At 46.4% G+C, this 25,283-nt stretch overlaps 1 protein-coding gene across 5 annotated transcripts; it reads right to left on the bottom strand.

Annotated features, from left to right (window-relative positions):
- Window positions 1–1,650: 1,650 nt before the first annotated feature.
- On the bottom strand, window positions 1,651–10,514 carry PPP1R3B (protein phosphatase 1 regulatory subunit 3B). 5 transcript variants are annotated; one of them, XM_006765624.2, is made up of 3 exons: window positions 10,221–10,289; window positions 9,546–9,645; window positions 1,651–6,241 (listed from the first exon to the last, which is right to left on the bottom strand). In XM_006765624.2, exon 3 carries the CDS (start codon window positions 6,214–6,216, stop codon window positions 5,359–5,361), a length of 858 nt encoding a protein of 285 aa, XP_006765687.1. In that variant the 5' UTR covers window positions 6,217–6,241; window positions 9,546–9,645; window positions 10,221–10,289; the 3' UTR covers window positions 1,651–5,358. The 5 variants fall into 5 exon arrangements, with proteins under 5 accessions (XP_006765687.1, XP_006765686.1, XP_006765690.1 ...); XM_006765623.2 differs by lacking the exon at window positions 9,546–9,645 and having other exon boundaries at window positions 10,221–10,514; XM_006765627.2 differs by lacking the exons at window positions 9,546–9,645; window positions 10,221–10,289 and adding an exon at window positions 10,029–10,192.
- Between the last annotated feature and the right edge of the window lie 14,769 nt (window positions 10,515–25,283).

Below are 25,283 nucleotides of genomic sequence, written 5' to 3'. Positions count from 1 at the left end.
TCTCAAAAGGATGCAGGACACGGCGGGAGTCCTGCTAGAAACTCTGAGAGCCCCTGTGGCCCAGCAGTTGACAGGGGATGACAGGGCCAAGACCAGACCCAAGCTTCCCAACTCCTGACATCACCGGACAGCAGAGCACACTGCTCTCCATGGATTCACCTAAAACATGAGCACCTCTTCCAGGGGGTGGGTCGAGAAGGCACGCAGCACTGCCTTGCGCATGGCAGGTCAGCAGTAATGTTCAACTGAAATTATTCAGAGAGCTGGATGTTTGCTATTCTGGGAACATTGCTCAAGGAAAGTGTTTTTTCTTTTTTTATTCCAGTTGGTCTGGGATGTTTGTCTCGTAAGTCAGAATTATATGATTATTAAAATCATTCTGAATCTCAAATAGACATTCATAAAAGAGTGTTCTTTTTGTCCCCTTCCCACTTCTCCGGTGGGAAATTGTGGAGAGTGTTTGTATTCTTGGGGAAGGTGGTTATGTATGAGCTCACTGTTGGCCCCTATTCCCTAGGGCGAAGCTTTCCTGTCCCCCTTCTCCCTGCAGACCCACTGCTGCCTTCCCCGGGTGGTGGACACCGACAGGCAGGAATCGCCTGGCTGCCGTGCCTCTGCCTCCACCCCCACTTCTGAACTCTGAAATGAGACATCTCCGGAAATCTTATTTAGGGTGAACGTCGATGACCAATGGAGAGGGGGTGCCATCAGGAGCTGGCTTTGCTGGTTACCTTGGGATCAAGCAGTTAAAAGCTCTGAGAGCCACTTACCGTTTTCCCACCTTTGAATATACTAAACCAAGAGCCAGTGAGAGGGTCAGAAGGGACTGGTCCTTGGATCATTAAAAATAAATTCAGGCCCGGCCAGCATGGTTCAGTCGGCTTATGAACCAGGAGGTCACGGTTCGATTCTCGGTCAGGGCACATGCCCGGTTGCAGGCTTGATCCCCAGTGTGGGACATGCAGGAGGCAGCCAGTCAATGATTTTCCATCATCACTGGTGGTTCTATCTCTCTTGCCCTCTCTGAAATCAATAAAAATATATTTAAAAATGAGTAAGAACCACATGCTAAGCGAAATAGGCCAGACAGGAAAAGTCAAGAAGCGTAGGATTTCACTCAAAAGTGGGATGTAAAACTAAAAGCAACAAATGAACAAACAAACTCACAGACACAGACAACAGTACGGTGGTTCTAAGGGGAAGGCGAGTGGTGGTAGCAAAAGACAAAGGGGGTCAGTAGATGGTGACGGAAAGTGAGTTGACTTCTGGTGGTGGGCACACAATGCAACACACAGATGCTGTATCGTAGAAATGCACACTTGAAACCTATATAATCTTATTAACCAATGTCACCCCCGTAAGTTTAATTAAAAAATAAAATATACATAAAAAAAAACCGGTTCAGAACGATGCTGGCCCATGCTTCTCACCAGCACTTATTCTCAGAGCTATAATCAGCTGCTGGGACAGCTTACAAAGCGGTCCCCCACCCCTTCCTCGTGCCTTACAGCTTCGCTGGCTCAGCCCCTGGTTGTGATCCATCCCTTTGCAAACCTGTGCTCTGTATGTGGAAACACATGGTTTGAAACTCTTTCTCCCCAGCCTGACTCCCAGAAGAGAGGCAGTTTGAAAACAGGACAGTTTCCGTTGTGTTTTTTTCTACCTTTATTACGTTTTTGCATTTGATACAAACCACTCTCATATACCACACAAAATACATCCATTCTTGTGATTTTAAAGTGCATTTCCCCTTGAACATTGTGTACAAAAATATTTATTATTTTTTTTTAAACGTGGAAATTTCTTGACAAGGCACTTTTCGGCATCCAATGAAGCTGAGTCACTTCAGCTGGACATTCACATTGACATCAAAGTGAAACGCCATCCTCACAGCTGCATTCTTGGAGTCCTCTTCCCCCTCCCGCCCCCAGCAATCTCTAGGAACTGAGAACAAAACTGTAAAAACATTCACAGCTTTACAACCCGGGCTGCAATGCTTTCCAACCGCAGTGGGGAAAAGCCGCCCAGAACCACAGCTACCCTTCCCCGCCCAGAAGGGTCCCACTTCAGGCAGTGAGGTAGCTGCCAAGCAGTCTTTGGAGGACCCTGTAAGATCCCACTGTCAGCTTCACTCTCTCCGATTCAGTGATCACATCTGAAGAGATAAGTAGATCGGGACCTCCCAGAGCAAAGGGCCACGAGGCCTGTTCCGGCAAACCACATCCAGTCGGGGAACTTTAAAAGAGGAAACAAATGAAAAAACAACCAAGGTTTCCATTCACTGTCCATTAAGAGCCAGAAACAGGCATTTCTAGAAAGTGAGCAAACCACCATTTTTTTTATATATATATATATATATATATATATCCCAAGTGCCTACAAAGTGACGCTTGTTTTTATAAAGCAAATTATATGCAAAGATCAAAACCACAAATTCGTTTAGCAGTTCAAACTTTACATCTTTAAAAAACATTGAGTCATGTTTTGCCACCATTAAAATTACACCTTAGAGAAAAAAAATAAATTCTACCTTGATTCTGAAATGTAATTTCTACAGAACTACATAACTCTATTTCTCACCAGCTCCCATATAACAAGAATATTAAACAAGAGAGAAAGAAACCCACTCAAATGCTTCATCTCTTCCAAGAAACATTGAAAGCTTGTTTATTATATCTTTATATAGTCCAGCTTATTTATTGCACCTAGTTTGCAAGTGCTCCCCAGGGCACAGGGGGAATAAATATGAAACCAAAACGGAGCTGCTTGCCCATTCCTGGAGCACCACACCACCAGCAGGAGGCTGGGCTTGCTGGGGCGACTCGGGAAGCACCCCGGACTGGAGGCCATTTGTCATCACAACCAAGAGCTGTCTGAGGGCCAAACCTACAGGTCAGGCTGCAGGGAAGTCTACAACTGAGAAACAGGCCTCTCTCTCAGGTGTGCAGACCTGTGGGCTGAGGGTGAGCCAAAGAGACGCTCCCCATGTTCTGGGACAGAGCCGGACAGAAGGAGGACTGCTTGGTGAGGAGGAGACAGTATTCTTCAGATCCTACAACCTCCCTGAATGGCAATGCTGACAGGGAAGTCGGGCAACCAGATTCCTTAGTGAGAGCAGGGTCTTTGCAAGCGGGTGAGGACTTGCCCCATGGGGTGAGTGGCCCAGGTGCACTGGCTGGGGGCGTGCAGGCAGAGCCGCCAGCAAAAATATCTGGGGAGAGCTGGGAGCAAAGCAGGGGAGGGGGAGGGTTTATGGCTGTTTTAGAAGAGATACTTATCACTGAATTACCCTATTTCAAATTTTGACACAGGAATGCCTTAGGATCACTATTATTGACAGCCGTACACAAGTCACTTGAGGCGTTTTTCTCATGAACACAGAATGATCTCATAACCTGTAGTCGGGGAACATGTAAACGACAGTGTACCTTGGACCTTTCCTGAAATGGAGGAGGAGGAGGGGGGAGATTTCTTAAAACAAAATCAAAATGTTGCTTCTATTCAATTTAGATTTCACTCTTAAGAGCTTTGACCACCAGATTTGTAGCACAAAGTGCTCTCTGTGTACTTGACGTAAGATATGCTTGGATAAAACACAGTTCTGCCCCATTTCAGTGTAAGTAAATGTGATTTTCCCAGAAATTACATTATCATGGCATCCCTCCGTGCTGCCCACCTGGGAGAGGTATAAACAGTAAAGCACAAGGTTACAGACTAGTAACAGCCAGTTTTAGGAAGAAGAATTACATCAAACACAACTTAAAGAGCGTCTGAAAAGTTAAAACATTTTAAAGTTCAAAGAAAAAACAACAACCCACCAAACTCCAGGAGCTAAGACACTCCGTACCTGCCCGACACCCGACAGGATCGACAAAGAAGCTGGGAGGTGGTTCCTGATTGAATTGGAAAATGCAAACGGACAGAGACTCTCTGCCTGCAGAGCCCAGCAGCTGTGTGTCCCACTTCCTGCTTCCCTTAGGAAAACCTCACTTTAGTAAATCAGGCAAGAGGAAAACGAGACAGTCATTTAATCTCCCAAAACAAAAACAGAAAAACCCCAAACCTTCTACAAATACACATGTAAAAATATCTTAAACACCCCCAAGTACAAACCAGTCTTGCCCCCAAATAATCACAGGATCTGGGGATCCATCTGACAGTGAAAGTCCCAGGACTCTCACAACCACATGACCCACCAGATTTGTAATTCTTTTGTCCAATATGGTGGAGAACAATTAACGTCCGCTATTTCAGAGCTGGCAAACATCGGAGAACTTAGTGAGGTTTTCCTCCTCTGCCCCTTTCACATACTCAGCATAAATAAGGACACCCAAATCAAAGTCCCTGGGTGCTTGTAACATGTCCCGGCTGCTGTAAATCACAGTCAAAATAAAAGCAAACATTTTTGGAAGGCTTCCAGGATATATTGGATCTTCCAACCCAAATGTCCTGAACACAGTGTAAAAGATGAGTCTCCAGAAAGGACGATCTACAATCCGCGTATAAAGAATAAGGCGCCTGCCAGCCAGCCGCGCAAGTTGAAACACCCCTTGTAAGTGAGCCTCCTGGTGACTCCGGGTAAGTCTGAGTGCTTAGAAAGCTCCCCCAAAAGCCAAGAGGAGAAGCGAAACGTGTCCCACTCGCGGCTGTCCTGCCTGTCCTGAGCCAGCAATCCGTAGGCTGCACGGACGCCAGTTACTCTGGGTCACTGGCGAGCTGCTCTCCGCTGGAATACACGCGGGGCCCAGCAAGAGGAAATGCCTGCCTCCCAGGCCGATTTGCCTGTATTATCTTTTCCTGAACATCAGATGAACTGTCGAAGAAAAACACCAAAAAAACGCATGGAGACAAAATGTGAAGAACGCAGAGATGTGAGACAGCAGCGAGAGGTAGGAGGGCCTGGCTGGGTGGAGAGAAGCCAGAGAACGGCAAGGGGCCAGAAGGTGGCTGGGGACGGAGTGACATCCGAGTGACTGACTTTCCTAAGCCGCTCCTCACACAGCCCCGGCACCCTCCGAGTGGCGGCGTTATGAAGCCACCATCCTCTAGCCTCGCCAGCACTGCCTGCAGGCCTGGCTCCTGTCCAGACCCTCGCTGGCACCATCCTGCCATACCCTGTGGCTGCCCCGGGTGCCAAGCAGACCAGCACACCACGGCCACTCTGAGCGTGAAACTGGTTCTGTGGTCTAAGCCGGGCTGGACTTGCTGGTTGAAGGAAAAAGTGAATAGGATCCTTTCTTTTCGGCAAGTGTGCCTGATGGCAGTTCAGCTATTCTCTTGGCTTTCCATCTCCGTCCCTCTGTGACTGCAGCTGGGCTCGTCTGCCCCCACTCAGCTGGGCTCCGTCGCACGAGGTCACTAATAGTAGGGCCCTAGCTTTTCGTACCCTAGATAACTAGGCCACTCCGGGAACAGACCGTAGGAGCACCGAGGGCTTCCGAACTGGTCAAAGGAGATTCCCAGATCGGGTCCATTTTGTGACTCGGCCGGGCCCTGGGTGGACTTTAATTCCGCCCGGGTGATGCGATAGTTTTTGCCTTTGTTGCTGTCCCAGTACGTCTGGCCGTTGCACTCAAAACACACAGCGAACTCCATTCTTTCATAAGACTGGATTTTCTCAGGTAAGCGGATGTCAAAGGAGAACGTGTCCCTGTCTGAACTAGAGTAAGTGTCCTTCACGTACCAACAGGGGAAGTCTGTGAAGCTTTTCCAGGTGTCGAAGGTCATCCTGATCTTCACCGTCTTCTCAAACGCCAGGTTCTGCACCTTCACGGTGCCTGCGACCGCTTTGTCCTTCAGCACGCAGTTCTCCAGGCAGACGTGGTCGGTCTGAAGCCGGTTTCTAAAGTCTAAGTAATCTGCCGAAGGCTGAGAAAAATCCAACACAAAGCTCTCGCTCTCTGCTGTCGTCAGACTCACGATGTTGTCTAGGAGCTCAGTGATGTTAAACGGAACATCTAACGGGTCATCAAATTCTGAGAACACTTTGACCATTGTCAGGGCCAGCCCCTGGTTGTCTGCGAAGGACACTCGCTTTTTCACCTTTTTCTCCTGGACGGTTGGGGCCACCACTCCACTGGCTTCCTTCCTGCTGCTCAGCTGAATACAAGGCCTCAGAGGTTTGCTGGGCTTCGGTGAGATCTTGAAGGCGAACCTCTCTCTGCGCAGGGAAGGGGCCATGCAGCTGTACCTGCACTCTATGTCCACAGCCATCATGGGGTTAGAGGAACAGGCTAGAACGCTGGCAAAGGGGGAAAGAAAGAAACAACAATGAGATCAGACTGACACTGCTTTTCTTCATCTCTGTCCACACGGCTACCGTTCAGTATTAACTCAAGTGTGGTCCAGATTAACCAAAGATAGTGACAAAAAGTGAGAAAGCCAGAGACATAATGGGTTTGGTTCCACTTTCCAAAAGAAGGACAGCACTTCCCTAGGATGCAGCAGGCACTTAGTGATGACCAACTGGAGAAACACACACGTTCAGAGAAAAATATTACAATAACTAATAGCTACAGTGTAGTTATCTAAACATTTATTTTATTTTATTATTTTTAATCTTTATTATTGAAAGTATTACATATGTCCCCTTTTCCCCACCATTGACCCCTTCTACCTGCCCCTGCCCCCCTACCCCAGGTCTTCACCACCCTATTGTCTGTGTCCATGGGTTATGCATATATACATTTAAGTTCTTTGGCTGATCACCTCCCACCCACTCACTAAACATTCATTTTTAAAGGGTATTTGTCTTACTGTTTCCTCTCTAAGGAAGTCAAAGGAGTGAAGATTATAGGGGCCATTTGCTTTCTATTATCTGTTCTTATGGCCATGCAGTGGTTCTGGAAAGGAGAATTGTGACTTAATTGGGCAAGATAACTTTTAAGAGTGTTGAGCAATGGGTTCAATGAAAACAAACAAACACCTAAACTTGCAAAGTGCTTGCATTTTAGTTTTCCCCCGGTCCATTGCAAAACTTTGTTAGAGTGTACTAGAATTACACCTTCAGCTTTAACTTCAACACAGGTAGTTGGTTTTATAAAAATAAAAATAAAAGCCTGAACAGGGGCAAAGCCCCTCCTACTCTGTCCACCGTTGACAACCTGGGTATGAACGGGGGAGAAAGAGTTCCTCCTTGGCCACAGCGCTTCCTCCTTGCCTGAGTCAGCACAAGGTCAGCTGCAAGTTCTCTCTGCCCAGCCAACTAGCCTGCAAGGCGACCTCGTACGTGCTTTCCTGCACGATGTTAAAACAGTCAATCAGTTCATTAGAAAAAGGTGGGGAAACTCTCAAGATATTGTGTAAACTGAATTCTAAAATAAGGGGCACAGTTAGGGAATGAAGATTTGGTAAAGTTACACTGTTTGGACCCAGTCGTGTAAATTAAATCTGCCTGAGATCCTTTTTACCAGTCAGCTACAAGAACAAGTAGAGCTGGGGATTGGGAGGCGAGGTTCCAGCCAGAGCTAGAGCTCATTAAACAATTCCCCTGGCACATTCTAGAGCCTAATCGGTTTTGCAACTTTTTTCCACGAAAAGCAAAAGTGAGGTTAACTACCTTTTGACCCAAGGGTTACTGCCCCAGAAGCATTGCACAAGCAACCCCTGACCAGAACCCCTTCAGTCTCTCAGTCTGACCATAACTGGAGGTGAGGCCTCAATCTCAGATACAATGCGACTATCGGCCACTCCGCCTGTCCTCACACGTAGATTCCAATTTTTATTAACTGGAACATTCTCCAAGAATCAATCACCCAAGTGCTGGTTTAGTGTAGGCTTTCCTGACCGTCTGTCTGCTCAGGAATTCTCCAATGGACTGTGACAGGAATGACCATCACCCAGAAGTAGTTCTAGCAACAGAGACACATGCAAGGTAAGAGTTTCCTAAGCCCCTGCAAGGACTGCACCTGGACAGGCATTTTTATCTTCAAGTGGCATGAAAATGATCAGTTCCCACGCAGGATGCACCGGGCTGTACTTCAGGCACCTTCTCCTGACAGGCTGTCCTGCTGCTCCAGCCTTTTCCCTCCCCCAGACCAGGGAATAAGAGTGACCAAGGCTGGCCAGGGGGAAAGCAGACCGAGAAGACACACATTTGACCCAGCAGGGCGCACAGGACCTGGAGACCAGTTCACTGCAGGACAGGCTGCGAGAGCATCAGCAGCTGTTGCTCCGACCAGTATGGATGCTCAAAAACTCAGCTTCTAAAAGATGCCTGACTGGGCCATGCCCAAGGGTAGATTTCAGTGTTCCTGGTCAAAAGGGGGCAAGCCCTAAACCTCCACAATAACCAGAGAACATGCCCAGTTTTGCATCAAGGCTTTCCCTGTTCCACGAGAGGGAACTTACACACCACCAGCCCAAGCTGGCTGGGGCTAGATGTCATGGTGATTTCTCTTGCGAAAACTATAGGTTCGTACAGGAAATAACCCCATGACCTTCCTAGTTCCAGGCAGCTGACCTACTGACACTCTGGCTATGCCTTTTATAGTAAGTAATTAAAAGAAATATGTATTTTTTTTGGTATTGAGGCCAAGACATTTCCCCTTCCATTCTCTTGTACTTTTATATGTAAAGACAGAAAAATAAGATGCACCAATAATCCCCCCTTCCCTTCGCCCCAGGAACACCAAAACATTAGGTAAGCAGTCACAACAGGTTATCATGTTTAAAAGACACAGTCATCGACCCCTTCAGCATTCCTGGGTCCCCTCCCCAAAGGTTTGGCTGACACGGTATGAATAAAGTTGACATCGCTCTCTCTGTACTCTGATCATGGGGCCCTTATTCACAGCCATAAAAGCCACTTGTATTCTATCCTGTCACTATCGTCCAAAGCATCTTCGAGATGAGTATCGGTGGGTGAGGCAGCATATTTCAGGAAGGAGATAAGTTAAAATGGCACAGTCCCTGCCATCTAAATGTCCAACGTGAAGCACAGAGCCCTGGCCTAGGCACACGCCACCTGGCTGTGCCACTTGCTGCAGGTCACTCCACTCTCCCGGCTCCGGCTTTCTCCTCGGGGTCCCTTCTGGCTCTGACATTCACGGTTACTAATAATGCCCCATGGTCCTTCTCTTCCCACTAACTTTCCCCAAATACCTCAACTTAAAGTTTGTGGTAAGGCCTCCATTCCTGGATCCTTGGCAGCCCTGCCAAACGAGCCCTTTATTTCCTCTCCCCTCTGCGCCCCAGCTCCAAGCCCTCCCGCTCTCTTCTCCGCACCTTGGGTCTCCCAGGGACGCCTGGCCACACAAACCACAGGCTCCAACACCTTCTAGCAACTCTCCACATTCCCAAGTCAAGTCTTTCCTCAGCTGTCTCCTCTTCTTCAGGAAACAATGCCATGACGGGCCCCCAAATCTTCTAGTATGTCCTTCTAGGCCCGCTAGCCGCTCTTCTTGCAGAATCCTGTCCACACCCCCTTTTTCTGTGTTCAAAAGAGTGGAGCGTCCAGGTTGGAGGATTCCACAGGTCACTTCGACCTGGATCCCTCTCGGACCCACCCCCTCTAAGATCTTCCTTTGCCTGTCGGGGGCACCTACCTTTGAGGCCGCGGGGCAGCCCCCTCCCCAGCTCGCTCGGAGATGCATCGGAGAGCCCTGTGGGAGGTGGCAGAGGCGGCCACCAGTCTACTCTCAGTTCCTGGAGAAGGAGGAGGAGCCCGAACTATTACTCCAGGGCGGGGAGGAGGGGTCACCCCGGCCTGAGCCGCGCCGCGCGAGCGCCCCCACGCGGCCGCCTGGCCCCGCCGGGTCAGGACAGCCCCAGTCTGGGGACCTGAGGCCCGGGAACAGGGTGGACGCGTCGCTCTATGCCTCCTCTCTCTCGGCGGCCCGAGAGACTACAAAGTGTGTTTCCTAGAGTTTTATGGGGAAGCGAGACCCTGGGAGAGAAGAATCGACTTTTCTTTGCGCTCCAGACCCCATCGGCCAACTCCGCAGACACTCTGCCGGGGCAATAGAGGGCAAGGGTACCCTAAGTGCCCGCCCCAGGGCCGCGGGACCGCACCTCGGGTTCCATCCCACCTCTGGTCCCTGGATTGCCCGCTCCACGTGGAAGCAGCAGCGTCCCGGAGCCCGTCTAGAGTGTTCCACCCCGGAGTGGAACTGCAAGTTGGACGGAGAACGTGCAGATGGCAGGAACCACAGAGGGTCTCCACTGCGCGCCCCTCGCCGCCATCACCCCGCGCTCGGACGCCAGGACGTGGAAGGACTTACCTGGTGCAGCTCATAAGCCCCGAGGTGCAGAGGCTCCAGCCCGCGGCCGCATCGGTGCCAGGGTGGCTGGGGCAGCCGGAGCGGCAGCAGGAGCGCGGGCCGAGACTCACGTCCGTGCCCTCCACCGGCAGCCGCCTCCGTCCGCGCGCGAGAAGCCCGCTCGCCCCCTTACGGTCCGCCCCTGGGACTCTGGCTCCCGGCCGCCGCGCCGCTCGCTTTAACTTTCGGGCCACCTCTCGCCTCTCGGGGTGCCATCCCAGACCCCCTTCCACGTGAACGCCCCCCGCAGCCAATGGGCGTGCCGGGACGCGAGCGACGGCCAATGGCCGGGGAGCCGCGCGCCGGGAGAGCACCGCTGCGCCACGTGATCCCCTGCGCGCCTAGCGGGCTGGGGCTGCGGGGAGGGCGGTGGGTAGCTGTTTCATCAGAAGCCCGGGGCCAGGCGCCAGGGGGCAGAGGCACTTTCCTGCAGATGAGCGCTCCGTTCCAGCAGGAGGCCTGGGCGTGAGAGGTTTACGGTTTCCCCCTTCAGGCGCGTCCTGGCGGGGCAAAACCTTTCCATACTTTCCCGCGGGCCCCGCCTCCATCTGCACTTTAGCTGCGGGGTTCACCGATGACCGTGACTTCCCCTACCACCTGCGGAGACCCGGGAGCCCTGAGAAAAGACTTGTGTTTCCCGGCTCTTTCGGTGGCATTTCTTTGGGTTAGTTATTCCCAGATCCTGAGATAGGGTCTAAACAATTCTTGAGTCCAGCTGATGTTCAGTGGTTGAGCTTCGACCCAGGAGGTCATGGTTTGATTCCTGGTGGCGCACATGCCCGGGTTGTGGACTGGATCCCCAGGGTGGGGAGTGCAGGAGGCGGAGGATCCATGATTCTCTCTCATCATTGATGTTTCTCTCTCTCCCTCTCCCTTCTTCTCTGAAAATAATAAAAACATATTTTAAAAGCACACAAGAACCCCCACAAAACAAAAACACAATTCTTGGATGCTTGCTTTGTGCCTGTCATGGTCCAGGTATTACTGTGAAAGGAACATAGTACAATTCTTTTAATGTTATTGAGGCAAAGGACTAAACCAGGGGTGGGCAACCCCTGGCACGCGTGCCAAACATGGCACGCCAGTAACTTTAGCTGGCACTCGAAACCCTCTCTTATAATCTTCCATTTACAATTTTTTTCTTAATATTGACTTTTTTATTTTTCAGATAAATTCAGTGTAGGTGCATCTTAGATAAATAATTTTACATAACTCGAACTATCAGTGTACGTGTATACATTAAAAAATAAATGTATTTTTCATCATCATATACTGTGTTTTTGTCATTCGAATGAATTTTATTATTTCTTCAAGGTTTTTCACATACGTACATCTTAAGAGATATCAAGTAGGCGTAACATGTTCTCAAAAAATTATGGTTGGCACGCAGAAGAATTTCGAGTCAGAGATTTTGCTGGTTTTGGCATGCACTCAGAAAAAGGTTGCCCACCCCTGAACTAAACCCATCTCACAGAGTGTTGCATGTATATAATTGAGGGTTTCTCAGGTAGGTATATTTTAGCAGAAATTACCTGATCATATGTAATACTTTCAACAATAAAGATTTTCTTTTAAAAAATGACCTGGACCTACAGGGCTTCCATGACCTACCTCTATGATATAGAGAATGATGAGATTCTAAAAGACCAAAAGCCCCTCCTCTCCTATGAGAATAACAAGTTTACATTTATATAGTCATTTATATAATCTCCTTTATGATCGATCAGCTTTGAACTGGTCACTTTAGGGCTGAGGATCCTAGTTTTCTAATGTTAATGACTTCTGGAAGCTGATAGAGGCGTGCCAGCTTTTTAAAGTGCCAAGTAAAGACATTGAATTTAAAACAACACCACCACCACCAAAAACAACTTAGCATCTTCTGTTACTTTCCTTTTATTTTTTTTTAAATAAAAGTTCTTTTTAACAGCAATAACAACAGAATGCAGGAAGGGTGTAATCTCAGAGTAAAGTCCATTACATTGGATATATTTAGCTTTATGAAAATTCATTATGTTGAACGTGGTATTTGGGAAATTCTGCTTTCAGGGATAGGAGAGCACATACTAATGTTACTAGGGATCTAAGACTAAAACGCTAGTCGGTTACAGTAATCCAATACAGGCCTTCAGTTTACAGAGTTTCCCCAGACATAGTGTCCCTGCCTGAAGGGCGATCATTAGGCCTCTTCTCTTTCAATGGGCAAATCTGATAAAGGACCACCTGCGAAACCAGCTGTTGGTAGGCGGTTGGCAAATAAAGTTTCTGTGCAATACTCCCTTTCCCAATTCTAAACCCCCTTTATTAGCTGATGAGTGGGTTGAAGATTTATTAAGCCAAGGGTTGGCTGCGTTTCTTCAGCATAGTGAGCATGTTAACGGAGTGGGCAAAGAGAAAGAGCCAACAGGTATTGCAAAATGTATGCAGGCAAAGGGTGATCTGCACCAAACTGGGAAGAAGTTGGAACAAGTAAATACAATTTTACAGCATTAGGGTTTGGAAGCATCTTCCTTACATAGATCTAGGAAACCATGGGTAATAATTTCCCCTGCGGTTTCGATGACTATTTCAGACCAGGAGAGTGGGGCTAAACTTAGTTGTGGCACACCACAGTCTTGGTAGGTAGGAGTGTGGCATCTATGAGTTTGAAAAGAGCACAGTTTCACTTGCGATCAGCATGGATCTGGGGTACAAGGTCTGGAGGACTGTTCCAGCAGAATCCATTGCAGCCCCAGAGCCCAGAACCTCCCAGCTGGGCTGGCCCTTAGACATGGAGATCTTGCCTCACCTTCTCATTTTATAGCAGAAAGTCAGTCAAAATAGACAATTTCAACCCGTTAGCCAATGCATACCAAGTTCCCTTTATGGTATCTGGCATTTTAGTTTTAATTTCATTTAATGAGGCAAGCATCCCCTCCTCAAATAAATAAAAAAGACGAGCATTGTCTAATCATCATTATTTTCCCATAAATTGTTCTTTTTCGGGTCTATTAGTGATAGCGTTGTCTTTCTTCCTTCACTGTGGGCCGATTGGTGACTCCTTCAGTCCCTTCTTACACATTTGTTCATTCATTCAACAACACATTATTGAACAACTACTGTAAATCCGGGTGCTAGATATGGAAAAATGGAAAACGTCTTACTCTTAAGAAGCTCTGAGATTAAATGACGATGCAGGATAAAGCATGGAAGGTAAATCTCTGTGTTTTGGGAGCTAGCACGAAGGCTGTGCATGCGTAGCAGTGCAGGTGGGGGTGGGAGCGGGGAAGGTCAGAGAAGGCTACTGAAGAAGTGACCATTGAGCAGCACCCTGAAGGGGGAGTTAGCGCTCAGGGGTAATGGAGAGAGCATGGCAGGAATTGGCAAAGGTCCAGAGCTCTCTACCTTCCCCTACCGAATTTCCACTCTGCTGATTAAAACAACGTTTCTGAGTGCATGTGTTAACATCGGCATTGTACTCATCCAGAACGTTTTAAAACATATTGTTAATGTCTTATCTCCTTTTCAACTTAACACGTTTCAAAGACAGCCCAAACCGAGGTCCTACCGTCAGCCAAGATTTTGGAAGAAAAATCATTTTTTTTTTCATTCTTAGAATTATAACATTGCTTCTCATTGAATAAAAAGTATTGCAGAGAAAATCTAAATAAAAATAACCAAGGGTCAGAACTAAAAAAGAGGACATTCTTGTGCCTGATGAGAATAGAAAGAGGGAAAGACTTTCCAAACTGCCCGAGTCGGTTTATATTTAGACGAGCGAAGTTGTTTGCACCTGTCAGAGCCGCAGACATGTTCTGGGCGCATCGTGTTACCTGGGGCCCTCTGCCCCTCTTTCAGATTTGACTGAAAGTGACTTGCTAGGTCATGTCTTATGGGTTAGGCAGATGCATACTTTAACGGAGGTTATTCTGTAAGCCTCTAACTATGGAGGATGTGTCCTTAGCCTGGGAGAAGACCTAGACTGGTTTACATGTCCAGGGTTCATCACGGCATTTTTCTCACCCTTGAGGGCTTTTGAGAGCCTGGGTGAGTTTAATATGGGGACCACTCCTTTAAAAGCTATGTATACAGAGCAGCTTCTATTCCATATAGAGCTTTGTACAAACCTGACACGATAGCTTTCATTTGTAATATTATTTATGATTATAAAACTAATACAAGATCATTGTAGAAATTATGGAAAATACAGAAAAATGTAGAGAAGAAAATAGATCAGCACCACCCAGCAATCACTGCCAATACAATTCACTGTCTTTTCGTTCAGTATTTATTCTATGCATTAACATTAGATTATCACAATCATAGAATATGTGAAGTTTGATATCTTAATTTTTTACTAATGACTGCTTCTCAGTTTTAGTATTATTATAATTTAGCATTAGTATTATCATAATTTTTCAGACATGCTTTTTAAAAAATGTTTTTATTGATTTTAGAGAGAGAGAGAAAGGGAGAGGAGAGAGAGAGAGATAGAAACATCAATGATGAGAGAATCATCCATCAGCTGCCTCCTGCATGCCCCCTACTAGAGATCAAGCCCACAACCTGGACATGTGCCCGTGGCAGGAATCAAACCTCAGACCCTTCAATCCACAGGTTGACTCTCTAGCCACTGAGCCAAACTAGCTAGGGCCAGGCATGCTTTTTAATGGCTGTGTAATATTTCTTCATATGAGAGACCATATTTTCTTTTCTTTTTTTTTAAATTTATTTTATTGATTTTTCACAGAGAGGAAGAAAGAGGGATAGAGAGCTAGAAACATCGATGAGAGAGAAACATCAATCAGCTGCCTCCTGCACACCACCTACTGGTGATGAGCCCGCAACCCAGGCATGTGCCCTTGGCTGGAATTGAACCTGGGACCCTTCAGTCCGCAGACCGACGCTCTATCCACTGAGCCAAAGCAGTCAGGGCCATACTTTATTTTCTTATTGTGGGAGCACTTAGATATTTTTTCATATTTTCTCTATTGTAAATACACGTTGATAAACATCTTTATATGGAACCTATGTCCACACCCCTGATTATTTTTTTATAACCATTTCCCACCGAATACAGACAGATGTTCTTCAAACTCTTGATTTATATTGCCAAGTTGTTTTTAGAAAAGATCAGTATTGGCTTCTTATTCCCACTACTGGAGAAAATTAAGAGTTAAATAATCTTAATAAGGTCTTGGCTTGTGGACTTGGGGAAAATTATATATCTCATCTGACAAAAAAGCTATATGAGAATTTTGACTAATGAGTCATATATTCTGTACCTGGGTGAAAATAGCTGTATTCCTCATCGTTTGCTTTAGCTTTGAACCTCAAAGTACACAGCCAATTTGTGTTATAAATGAGGACTTCATAACCCATATTATTGACTGAAATGGTATTAAGTGGTGGCTGGTCAGAGAGAAGGTGGAGAGGCTGGGAATGAGGTAGCATCACTTTGCCACAGGCTTAAAAGGAATTAGGCAGAACCCAGGATATATATTTATATTCTTTGCTCATTTATTCCCTGTTCGTGACTGGTGTGGTCATAAATTATATTTAAGTGTGTAACTAAATACATATGATGCAATGTATAGCTTCCAGGTTTTCACGTCAAGTGGCATACGTTTTTGTGTGCGAACATGTCACTCTGCTTTTAGGGTTGGGACAGCCATTTGGCGCTGCGTGCCTGGTACTGAGATCTGGGCTGTTTCTGCTGCGTGCCTGGGGTCAGATCCCTCAGCTACAGCAAGCACTTCGGGGTTTTGTGTAAGCAATTGTTCTTCAGCCCGCTCCATCCTGTATTTACAATACTGCCTGGATCATCCTCTTAGAAACAGGCGATGATATAATTCGTATTAAGAAAACAATGACTCACTTGAGAGATGAGGTAAAAAACGAAGTATTTATGTACCGGGATTTTTAAATGTGCACCACGCTGTTTTCCAACCACTTTAATTTTCGATCGCGCCTTGCTTTCTTTGAAATTCAGAGTCAGAAGCTGGACTGACTTCATGCTTTTCCCTATGATCACTTGATAGCCTCTGGAGAATTCCGACTTAAAGCCTGCATTCTTCCTTCTCCAAACTCACGGTAACCAGTTCTCCGCACAGAGACACGACACGGGCTGTTCTGGAGCTAGAAATGGAGCAGGGAAGGCTGGGAAGTCACCACATGTTGTGAATGTTCCTCCTCTGCCCCTTGCCTTGCTCGTGTTTCCAAGGAGGCACCACGCTCAGGGAGCAGTGAGGGAGCCATCGTCCCCCGTCATCATTTCATCTACTGCATAATAAAACGCCGAGGACAATAGTGCATTTGTTGTAAAGGCTACTCAAGTTTGTTATAAAATTACACTTCACCAAAAACAACAACCTGAAAACTAACTATTCGTATGAGTCTTACTTGGTAGGTAGCCAGGACTATAAAATATGGAAAGCCAAACTTTGACGTTATTTTCATCCAAGCCTTGGAAAGAGACATAACCATATCTTAAGCCTTAACAACGATATTTGCTATTGCTTCTGTGTTCCTCTGTTAATTCTTTGGTCATTTCAAAGAGTAGCAAATAAGCATTTCTCTTTCTTATAAACCAGCATTAGTCATCAACTTGAAGGGACAATCCAAAGTCATAGGTTAGGAGAAGAAGAAACATTGTAAAGTGATTTCTGGTTGAACTTGCTGCTAAAATTCCTAGGAAGACACATGGAAAGATGAAGACTCACATCACTCTCAAGACCTAGAGATAATGAAATGTCGTGGTTAAGAGCTTGGTCATCAGCTGGTCCTGGATTTGAATACTGACTCTTCCACCACGGGCTGTGGACCTTGAGAAAATCACTTCCCAGTTTTGTGCCTCTGTTTTCTTACCTGTAGAATGGGAATGCTAATGCCTGCCTGGTAGGAACTCTGAAGATTTCCTGGAACATTTTATGTGTAACCAGGACGACTTGTTCATAAAACCCAAGTGCAGTGAAAGTTACATTATTATTCTGGATTATTCTAAATGCAATCAACTCTGGATCCTCACCCTCCATTTCCCAAGGGCAGCAAGAAGCTAAGTAGCAGTTGGCTTACACAGCCCCTCAAAATTGGGAACAGGCCCTTTGTCCTTAGACTCTGTGGTCCCTGCCCTTAATGTTGCTGTTCCTACAGCCCATCCTCTGTGGAGGTCAGGTCCTCACCACACACCACAGCTGCTGCTCAAGGCAGGCTCCCAGGTGATGCCTCCTTGGCAGGCCTGTTGTGAAGGTCAGGCAGTCCCAGATCTAAGCCCCTTCCACTTGAGCAGGGTGTCAGTTTCTATCACCTGTAGAAACTTCAGATCCCACAGCCCACAGGCTCTGGGAATTCACTCACTCTCTGGGGTGTATCTTTCTGCAAACCTATAGAAACACCTTTTTCTATCCCCTTCCAATCTTGGACAGTTCTGGACCCGTTCTGGAAGGACTCAGGATTCCCAAGGCTTACATGGGACAATTTCTTCAGATACTTTTGTAACAGGAAGGAGCTGTTAGCACCTCCTTAGGGCAAAAAGGACCAATACTTAGGAAAAAAGATGTACCTTTCTCTCTGGTATAAGGTGCTGGGGTGTGTGAGAATAAAGCACCCATTTAAATGCTGACATATTTGTAAACTGTCAAGCACATGGTAAATATTCCAGGGGCATCACTCTTGTGCCAAATACCCCATCATTTGAGGGTAGGTGAAGAGACACAACAACCAAGATTTAACTTATAAAAAAAGGGGAAAAGCCTATGTCTAAAGACTGAGAAAGAGCTGACCTCTGAAACACATTTACTACAGGAAACAAAAGAAAAATTTAAGATATCTTCGATTATAAGAAGACGTGGTCTTTATGAATTACAGAAAACCACACACAGAGAAGAGGCTTAGATGAAATGTTAGCAAGGTAATTTCTTTTTTATTTAGAAAATCTTATTTAGAAATATGTGTGTTTATTCTACACAGTTTATTGCTTTCTTAGGTAGTTCTTTCACATATTTTTTTTGTAGTAAACTCTAGCATGCATTTTGAAAAGTAAACAAAATTTAAGTGTATAGATTATTAAATTGTCATAATATCTATCCACTTGTACCACAGAAGTCCCTTTTATTCCCAATTTCTGTCACTCTTCCCCAGAGAAATCCTACTGGTTTCTACCACCACAAAAAGATGTTTGTTTCCAAAAGTAAATATAGTTTCCTCATACAATCCACCTATCATGCTTCTTAGTATTTACCTAGTGGAGTTGAAAACATGTCCACATTAAAAAAACTGCATATAGATGTTTATAGCAGCTTTATTCATAATTGCCCAAATTTGGAAGCAACCAAGACATCCTTCAGTTGGTAAATGGATAAACTGGTACAGCCAAACAATGGAATATTACTTAGTGCTAAAAAGAAATGAGCTATCAAGCCATGAAAAGACATAGTGGAACCTTAAATGTATATTGCTAAGTGGAAGGAGAGAATCTGAAAAAGCTACATACTACATGATTCCAGATAGATGGCATTCTAGAAAAGGCAAAACTATGGAGATGGTATAAAGGTCAGTGGTTCCCAGGGGTGGGACAGGGAGAGATGAATAGGTGGAACACAAGGATTTTTAAGGCAGTGAAAATACTGTGTAAAGTATTATAATGATGAAAATATGTCATTATACATTATCTAAACCCATACGATATACAACACCAAGAGTTAACTCTAAGGGGAACACCCTATTGACTTTGGGTAATTACGATGTTTCAATGTAGATTCATCCTGGGTTAAAAGTGCACCATTCTGGTGAGTGATGTTGATAATGGGTAAAGTTATGTATGCGTAGGGGCAAGGGTTATGTGAGAGATCTCTGTACCTTCCTCTCAATTTTGTGATGAACCTAAAACTACTCTTTAAAAACAAAAAAGGAAGATGGTATAAGAAGAGAGATGAGAAAAGAATGGATATAAAAAAAATGCAATTGTGCGACCCAGGCATGTCCCCTCACCAGGAATGGAACCACGATCTCCTGGTTCAGAGGTGGGCGCTCAACCACTGAACCACACTGGCAGGGCAACAAGTTATTAATGTAAGAGCAAGTACCAGATGACTTTGAACCTCTTGGTGGTACTAGCTGTCAGAAAACCAAGAAGAAGCATCAAAAACAATTTTATATTTGACCAAGTTGACTTTTTGTGTGTGTATGACCTCTCTGTATATAACATCCTATTCCCTCGTCCCCCGCCACACACACACAGAACACACACACACAGACACATATACACACACACAGACACATACACACAACACACACACAGACACACACACAACACACACGCAGACACATACACACAACACACACACAACATACACACACACAGACACACACGACACACACTCACACACACAACACACACACAACATACACACACACAGCACACACACAGACATACGAACAACACACACTCACACACACACAACATACACACACACAGCACACACACAGACACACGAACAACACACACTCTCTCACACACACACACACACACACACATTACAAACTGCAGCAAGGAGACAGAGTAGTACTAAAAAAAAGGTCTATCTTATCCATCATGCTAATTTTGTTCCATGATAAGGTTCTAACATCACACTGAGAAGTCTGTTGTATGCTGCCCAGACCATCGCACCTGCAGCGGTAGCGCTCTTTGCTGCTGAGAAAGAGGTCTCCCTCCCAATGACGTCTTGAATCTCACCTCTCCCACTCCAAGGGTGGCCCTGTTGTTTTCCTTGCCAGTGGGAATTTACACCTTGTGGGTGTAGTGTTTGCTCAGGTGGAAGAGCTCAGCATACCAAGTCATCTCCTTAATTTCACTCCAAATGCCAAGACTTGAGTTTATAAATCCTATTGAAAAATCATAGGCTACTAGAGTTCAAAGGACTTTGTGCCTTCTAGTCTAGCACTCCCATTTACAGGCGAGGAAACAGAGACCCCAAAAGGTGCCTTCACTTGTTTACCCATAGCAGGTTTCATATGATGTTACTGCCACCTCGTATTTCCAAGAAGAGGAAAGAAGTAAATAGTCCTGCTCCTTTGCCTTCCCCTTCACCACCATCAGCAGCCCCACTTCTGGAGGGGAATAGGATGCTGTCTCTTGGTCAGGATGGACAACCGAAGAGACCAAGTACCCAGCACCCTACAGTGGTGACCAGAAGCCCATTGTGCCCGAGGAGGATTGCCACTCTCAGAGACCCTTCCAGGGTCCCGGTGGAGCTCTCTCCCCTCCTCTACACCTGATGGAAGGGCAGAGGACAGGTTTACTTGGGACCAGGCAAGACACAAACAGTCGAGGAGGAGACATCCAAGTTGCTGCTGCCCTCATGCTCCATCAGGCGGGGAGTAGGAATACAGGCAAGCCTTAGGAGACGCAGCTCTGGGCAGTATCGGTGACCAGGTTGGCCTCGGTTCCATCATTGTCCAGCCATCTGGTGAAACTTGAGCAAAGCAAAAGCTGCAACCTCCTCAGGGGAAAGCCCTCTCCCCAGCTCCTCACCTTCAACCTGCTTTTATACAACACAGGCCGAATCTAAACAGTAAGGACATTCATTTAGTGAGCATTCACTTAGGGCCAGGCGCTTTATGTACTTTATACCAGTATCCTGAAAGGTATGTATTTCTCTCCCCCCTTTTTATTGTATGTATTGGGGTGACACTGGTTAACAAAGTTATACAGGTTTCAGGTGCACAGTTCCACAACACATCATCTGTATCGTGTGTTCACCAGCCCCAGTCAAGTCTCCATCCATCACCATAAAGGTAGGTACTTCTATGAGCCCCTTTTTATAGGTAGAAAACCGAGGGTCAGAGAAGTTAAGTAACTTGCCTAAGCTCACACAGCAGCACATGGCCGAGTTTTGATTCAAAGTCAAATCTGTCTGACCTCCTGTTTCTACCACATCGGACTGCAGCTCCCAGCAACCAGATGGAAAAGGCTGCGAGGCCCTTCCTCAAGGACTTCTTGTCTTGCTTCCCCCATCTGCTAAATTAAATTTTAAGGCTTTAACTGGGGCCCCAGCAGAATAAGTTTTGGATTTTGCAAGCATAGCCCTTAATTCAATTTAACTGCTGGGACAACCACCTCATTCACAGTCAGGCAGTACGGAGGGGATGATTGGGTTACTCATTGCTGCGGCTCTGGCTGGAGGAGGCGAGGTTTGCAGGTTCCCTGGGCGGCTGCTACACAGTGGGCAGGAAGGAAATCTGGGGAGGGGGAGAAGGATACTGGAGGCTGAAGGGAGGAAGGCAGGGGACACGTGGGGAGGAGGTGTCTGAGGCTCGCACAGGGTGAAAGGGAAAGGGCACACAATAGATGCACGGGTGCCAGATATCTGTGTTTTCAGGAGGAAGCCAGACGTGGAAAAAAGTCTTCCTACCCCCAACAATTAAATACACCCCACATCCCGAGAGAGCAGAAAAAATAAAAAACAAAACGACCTGCAGTGAAGGTAGGGGATTCCACAGTGAACCTGGGAGGAACTCATTTACTCTGGAGCACCTTGTGAAAGTTGTTTAGCTGGTTAATACCTTGGGGCCAGGGCAGCCAGACATCTTCTGTGGTCTCTGGCTTTGTCACCTCAGGGGGTGGGGGGCACAGGGCTACACTGTGCAAGAGGGGGTCACACTTGGGTCTGTGGTTTGTGGAGGGGGAGGAGGCTCCTGGGTGGCTGACCCCCACCCTTTCATCTCCGGGCCCTTCCATGGCACTCGGCCAGGGCTGACATTTGTCACACGTGTGAAGCAAATGACTCTTGTGAGACCTCAGGAGAGGGGGTGGTGACGAGGAGGGAAACAGGTTGGCCTAGGACCTCTTGGACATTTTATGTTCCCCTCGACTTGTGCCTCAAGGACTCCTGGGATCTCAAACCAGACAATTTTCTCAGGGAGTCACACAGCCTCAAAGCTATTCTGCCAAAACAGAAAACAAAAATTAACTTTAACTCAAATTCACTCCAATTTAAAACATGAACATGTACCCTCTGGCATTCTTATGAATAAATGAAATGTTACAGAAAAAGTAATTAATATTTCAAGGCTTCCAAAGGTGTTGGGAAGTCACAACTTTAGGAGTATAAGGATTCTGGGAAAACCTTTACTGGGTGTTCCTAGTGCTTTCTGGTCTCTGCTGCTGTAGGACAATGACGCAGAAGACGTCCAGGCCATCACCGCAGCCCGGCTGCCTGAGCCCCCCTCGCCCTCTCCCAGGGAGGCAGCCCAGGGCTGTGCTTATCATGGCTCTCAGGGGCCTGAGATTTCCTAAGCCTCCCTCTATTTGACAAACACTTAAAGGTATTTAATTTAATTTTTAATTTCAAACGTATTTAATACCTATTTGGTTGAGTCAGACCTTTTGACTGATGGAAAACCAGAACTGGGTAAAGGGAAACCCTGCAAAATCATTTTATATTTAGAGAAACGTTTGAGAAAAGATTGGATAAAGGCAAAGGGAAAAACAATAAGGAAGCTGTACCCTGTTGTTTCCCAAAGGGCCTTGGATGAAATACCCGTTTCTGGGGAAGTTCGTCACTAAAATGTTTTTTGGGATCAAATAAATCTGGAGACTGTGACCGACTGGAGCCCTGTTTGGAGATGCCCAGAGCTGGACAGGCCTGCAGGGAGGAAAGCTGGCTCTGAGGATATAACCAGGCATTTCCCAGGCTGCCTGAGAACTCATGCTTCCTGTGGTGGTGCATGTACCATACAGGAAGGAGTAAAGGAGAGAAAGAAATGGACGCAGGTGACCACGACTGCAATTTTAGAGAAGAAATTCTAACAGAATTGGGACATGTATGATGCATGATGCAATTCTGTGTAATGTTATTCCTTCCTGGAGAGCTAGGACAGAAACAGGTCCAACAGATATGCACGGGACACCTTTTCCTGGAACAGGGCAATCAGAAGGATGCTTTCTTCCACCCAAGCACAGAACCAAGCCACATGGGAAAAAGAGAACCAAGTGGGAGATTAAATCAGGCAGCTCACAGCTTATACATAAGGATCGGGGGGCAAACGGAAGCAGCCAGCCTTGATCAGCATGGACACTTCGGACAGGACACCAGTGCTTCACCTGCTACCAGGCCTGGGACTGGAAATAAGCTGCCCGCAGCAACAGCCTGTGCAGGTTTGAAAGGGAAACTCTTAATAGAGGAGTTTTGACAGAAACACACAGAAGGCCATGTAAAGATGGAGGCAAATATTTGGCTGAAGCAGCCACAAGTTAAGGAACACCTAGAGCCACCAAAAGCTGGAAGAGGCAAGAAGAGGTCTTCTAGAACTTTCAGAGGGAGTGTGTCCCTCCTGGCATCTTGATTTTGAACTTCTGGCCTCCAGAACTGTAAGAGATTGAACTTTTAATGTTTTAAGCCAAAAAAAGAGGGGTTTTTAATCTTTGTAGCATCAAAATTCATTCATTCATATATCCATCCATTCATCCATCCATCCATTCAATACAATGTATTGACTGTCTACCTGTGCTTCCGGGCTGAGGGTACAGAGAGAGCAAGCCAGGATCCTGCTGTGTCTGTTCTCCCATTGGGCAGAGGAGATGGAAATGAATAACTACCAGCCACAGTGTTAGGTTCTTCAGTAGCGTGATCACTGGGGCCGCTGCACTGAGCCCAGAACGCAATCCTCAGTCCCAGTGTAGCTTATCTATGTTGATGCCGACAGCAATTAAACAGTGCTTTCTCAGTCACTGGAGCAAACCAACAGATGGTGGTTTAATTGCGTACAAAACCAAACATTAACTACTGGGCATGGCAATATATCTCTCCTCCTGAAGGCTCATATCAGACAATGCCCTGGAAGATGCTAAAAAACACTAAGAAAATAAAACGTGGAAACATGGAATTCAACCCAAGCACCTCCCTGCTTTCTAACCTCTATCACACTGCAGTGTGGGTACTGTGTGCTTCATGGGAGTATTGGGCCGAATGAAGAATGGCTTCTTATAGAAATGGTAGAATAGAAAGCTACTCATGAAGCCTCTTCCCAGAGATAAAGAGTTTTTATCAAGTTACATGTGATAGCCCAAGATGCATGTGGGGAATTTGGCCCTTATGGTTTCCTTGTTTCTGGCTACATTTTCATGTTGCCTGTGTTTTAAGCCTCTGAAGCTTCTGACTCTATGCAAATGCTGTTTTAATAAGGCCCTAATTGCAGTAATGGGCAGGGCACTTATGGCTCTAGGAATCACATCAACACCACTTGGCCTAATCTTCAAAAATGGACCACAAGCTATTACTAGGCTATAAAACTCTCTTAACTGTGCACGCTTTACCACAGACACCTGAACACAACGAGAAGCAGCCCGAGAGCTACCAGCATTCCCGAAGAGCCCAGTTTCAAAGGTCACCATTTCCGTCCAGCTGCCTCTCTGTGGTGCTGCCATTTACACACGGCGGGAGCTGGACACCAGCCTGATTCTGAAGGACCCCGGCTGACGTTTCCACTCTAGGTTTAGTAAGGGTGCACTGACAGACACTGTGCACAGAGCCCTGGCAGACCCTTCCTCGTCTTCCTGGGTGTCCTCCTGAAATGTCACATGCCCAGAGAGGTCTCCTGCCCACCCTCCACCCTAGCTACCCTAGCTCCTTGTTTGTTTTCTTCATAGTTGCCACCCTCTATAATCATTCCTAGTTCTATTTCTTTTCTTTTTGGTGGTCTGTGGTCACTAAGTGGAGAGCAAGCCCTGTGAGAGAAAGAACAATGCTTTCCAACCTCACCTCTGTATGTCCTAGAGCACAGACGGGGCATGTTGACTGAATAAAAAAGAATATGGTGACAACAACATCTGAGGCAACTTTGAATAAAAGAGGAAAAGGAAGATCACCTGCTAGTTTTGTTGATGGAAGCTCATTTCTTGTTGTTGCCTCTTATCGTTCACACAACTGACATCTCCTGGACCTAACTGGACCAACATGTTGGGGCAATCACCAGAAAATGCGTCCATCTAGGTTCCTGAGTGTTAACCAGAGCCAGGTGGGCACATCTATTCCCGGTAGTGCCTCACCC

Source organism: Myotis davidii, unplaced genomic scaffold (genome assembly GCF_000327345.1).
Source record: "Myotis davidii unplaced genomic scaffold, ASM32734v1 scaffold93, whole genome shotgun sequence".
Taxonomy (NCBI): Eukaryota; Metazoa; Chordata; class Mammalia; order Chiroptera; family Vespertilionidae; genus Myotis; species Myotis davidii.
The sequence above is the reverse complement of the archived record's forward strand: the minus strand, read 5'-3'. Positions and strand labels throughout refer to the sequence as shown.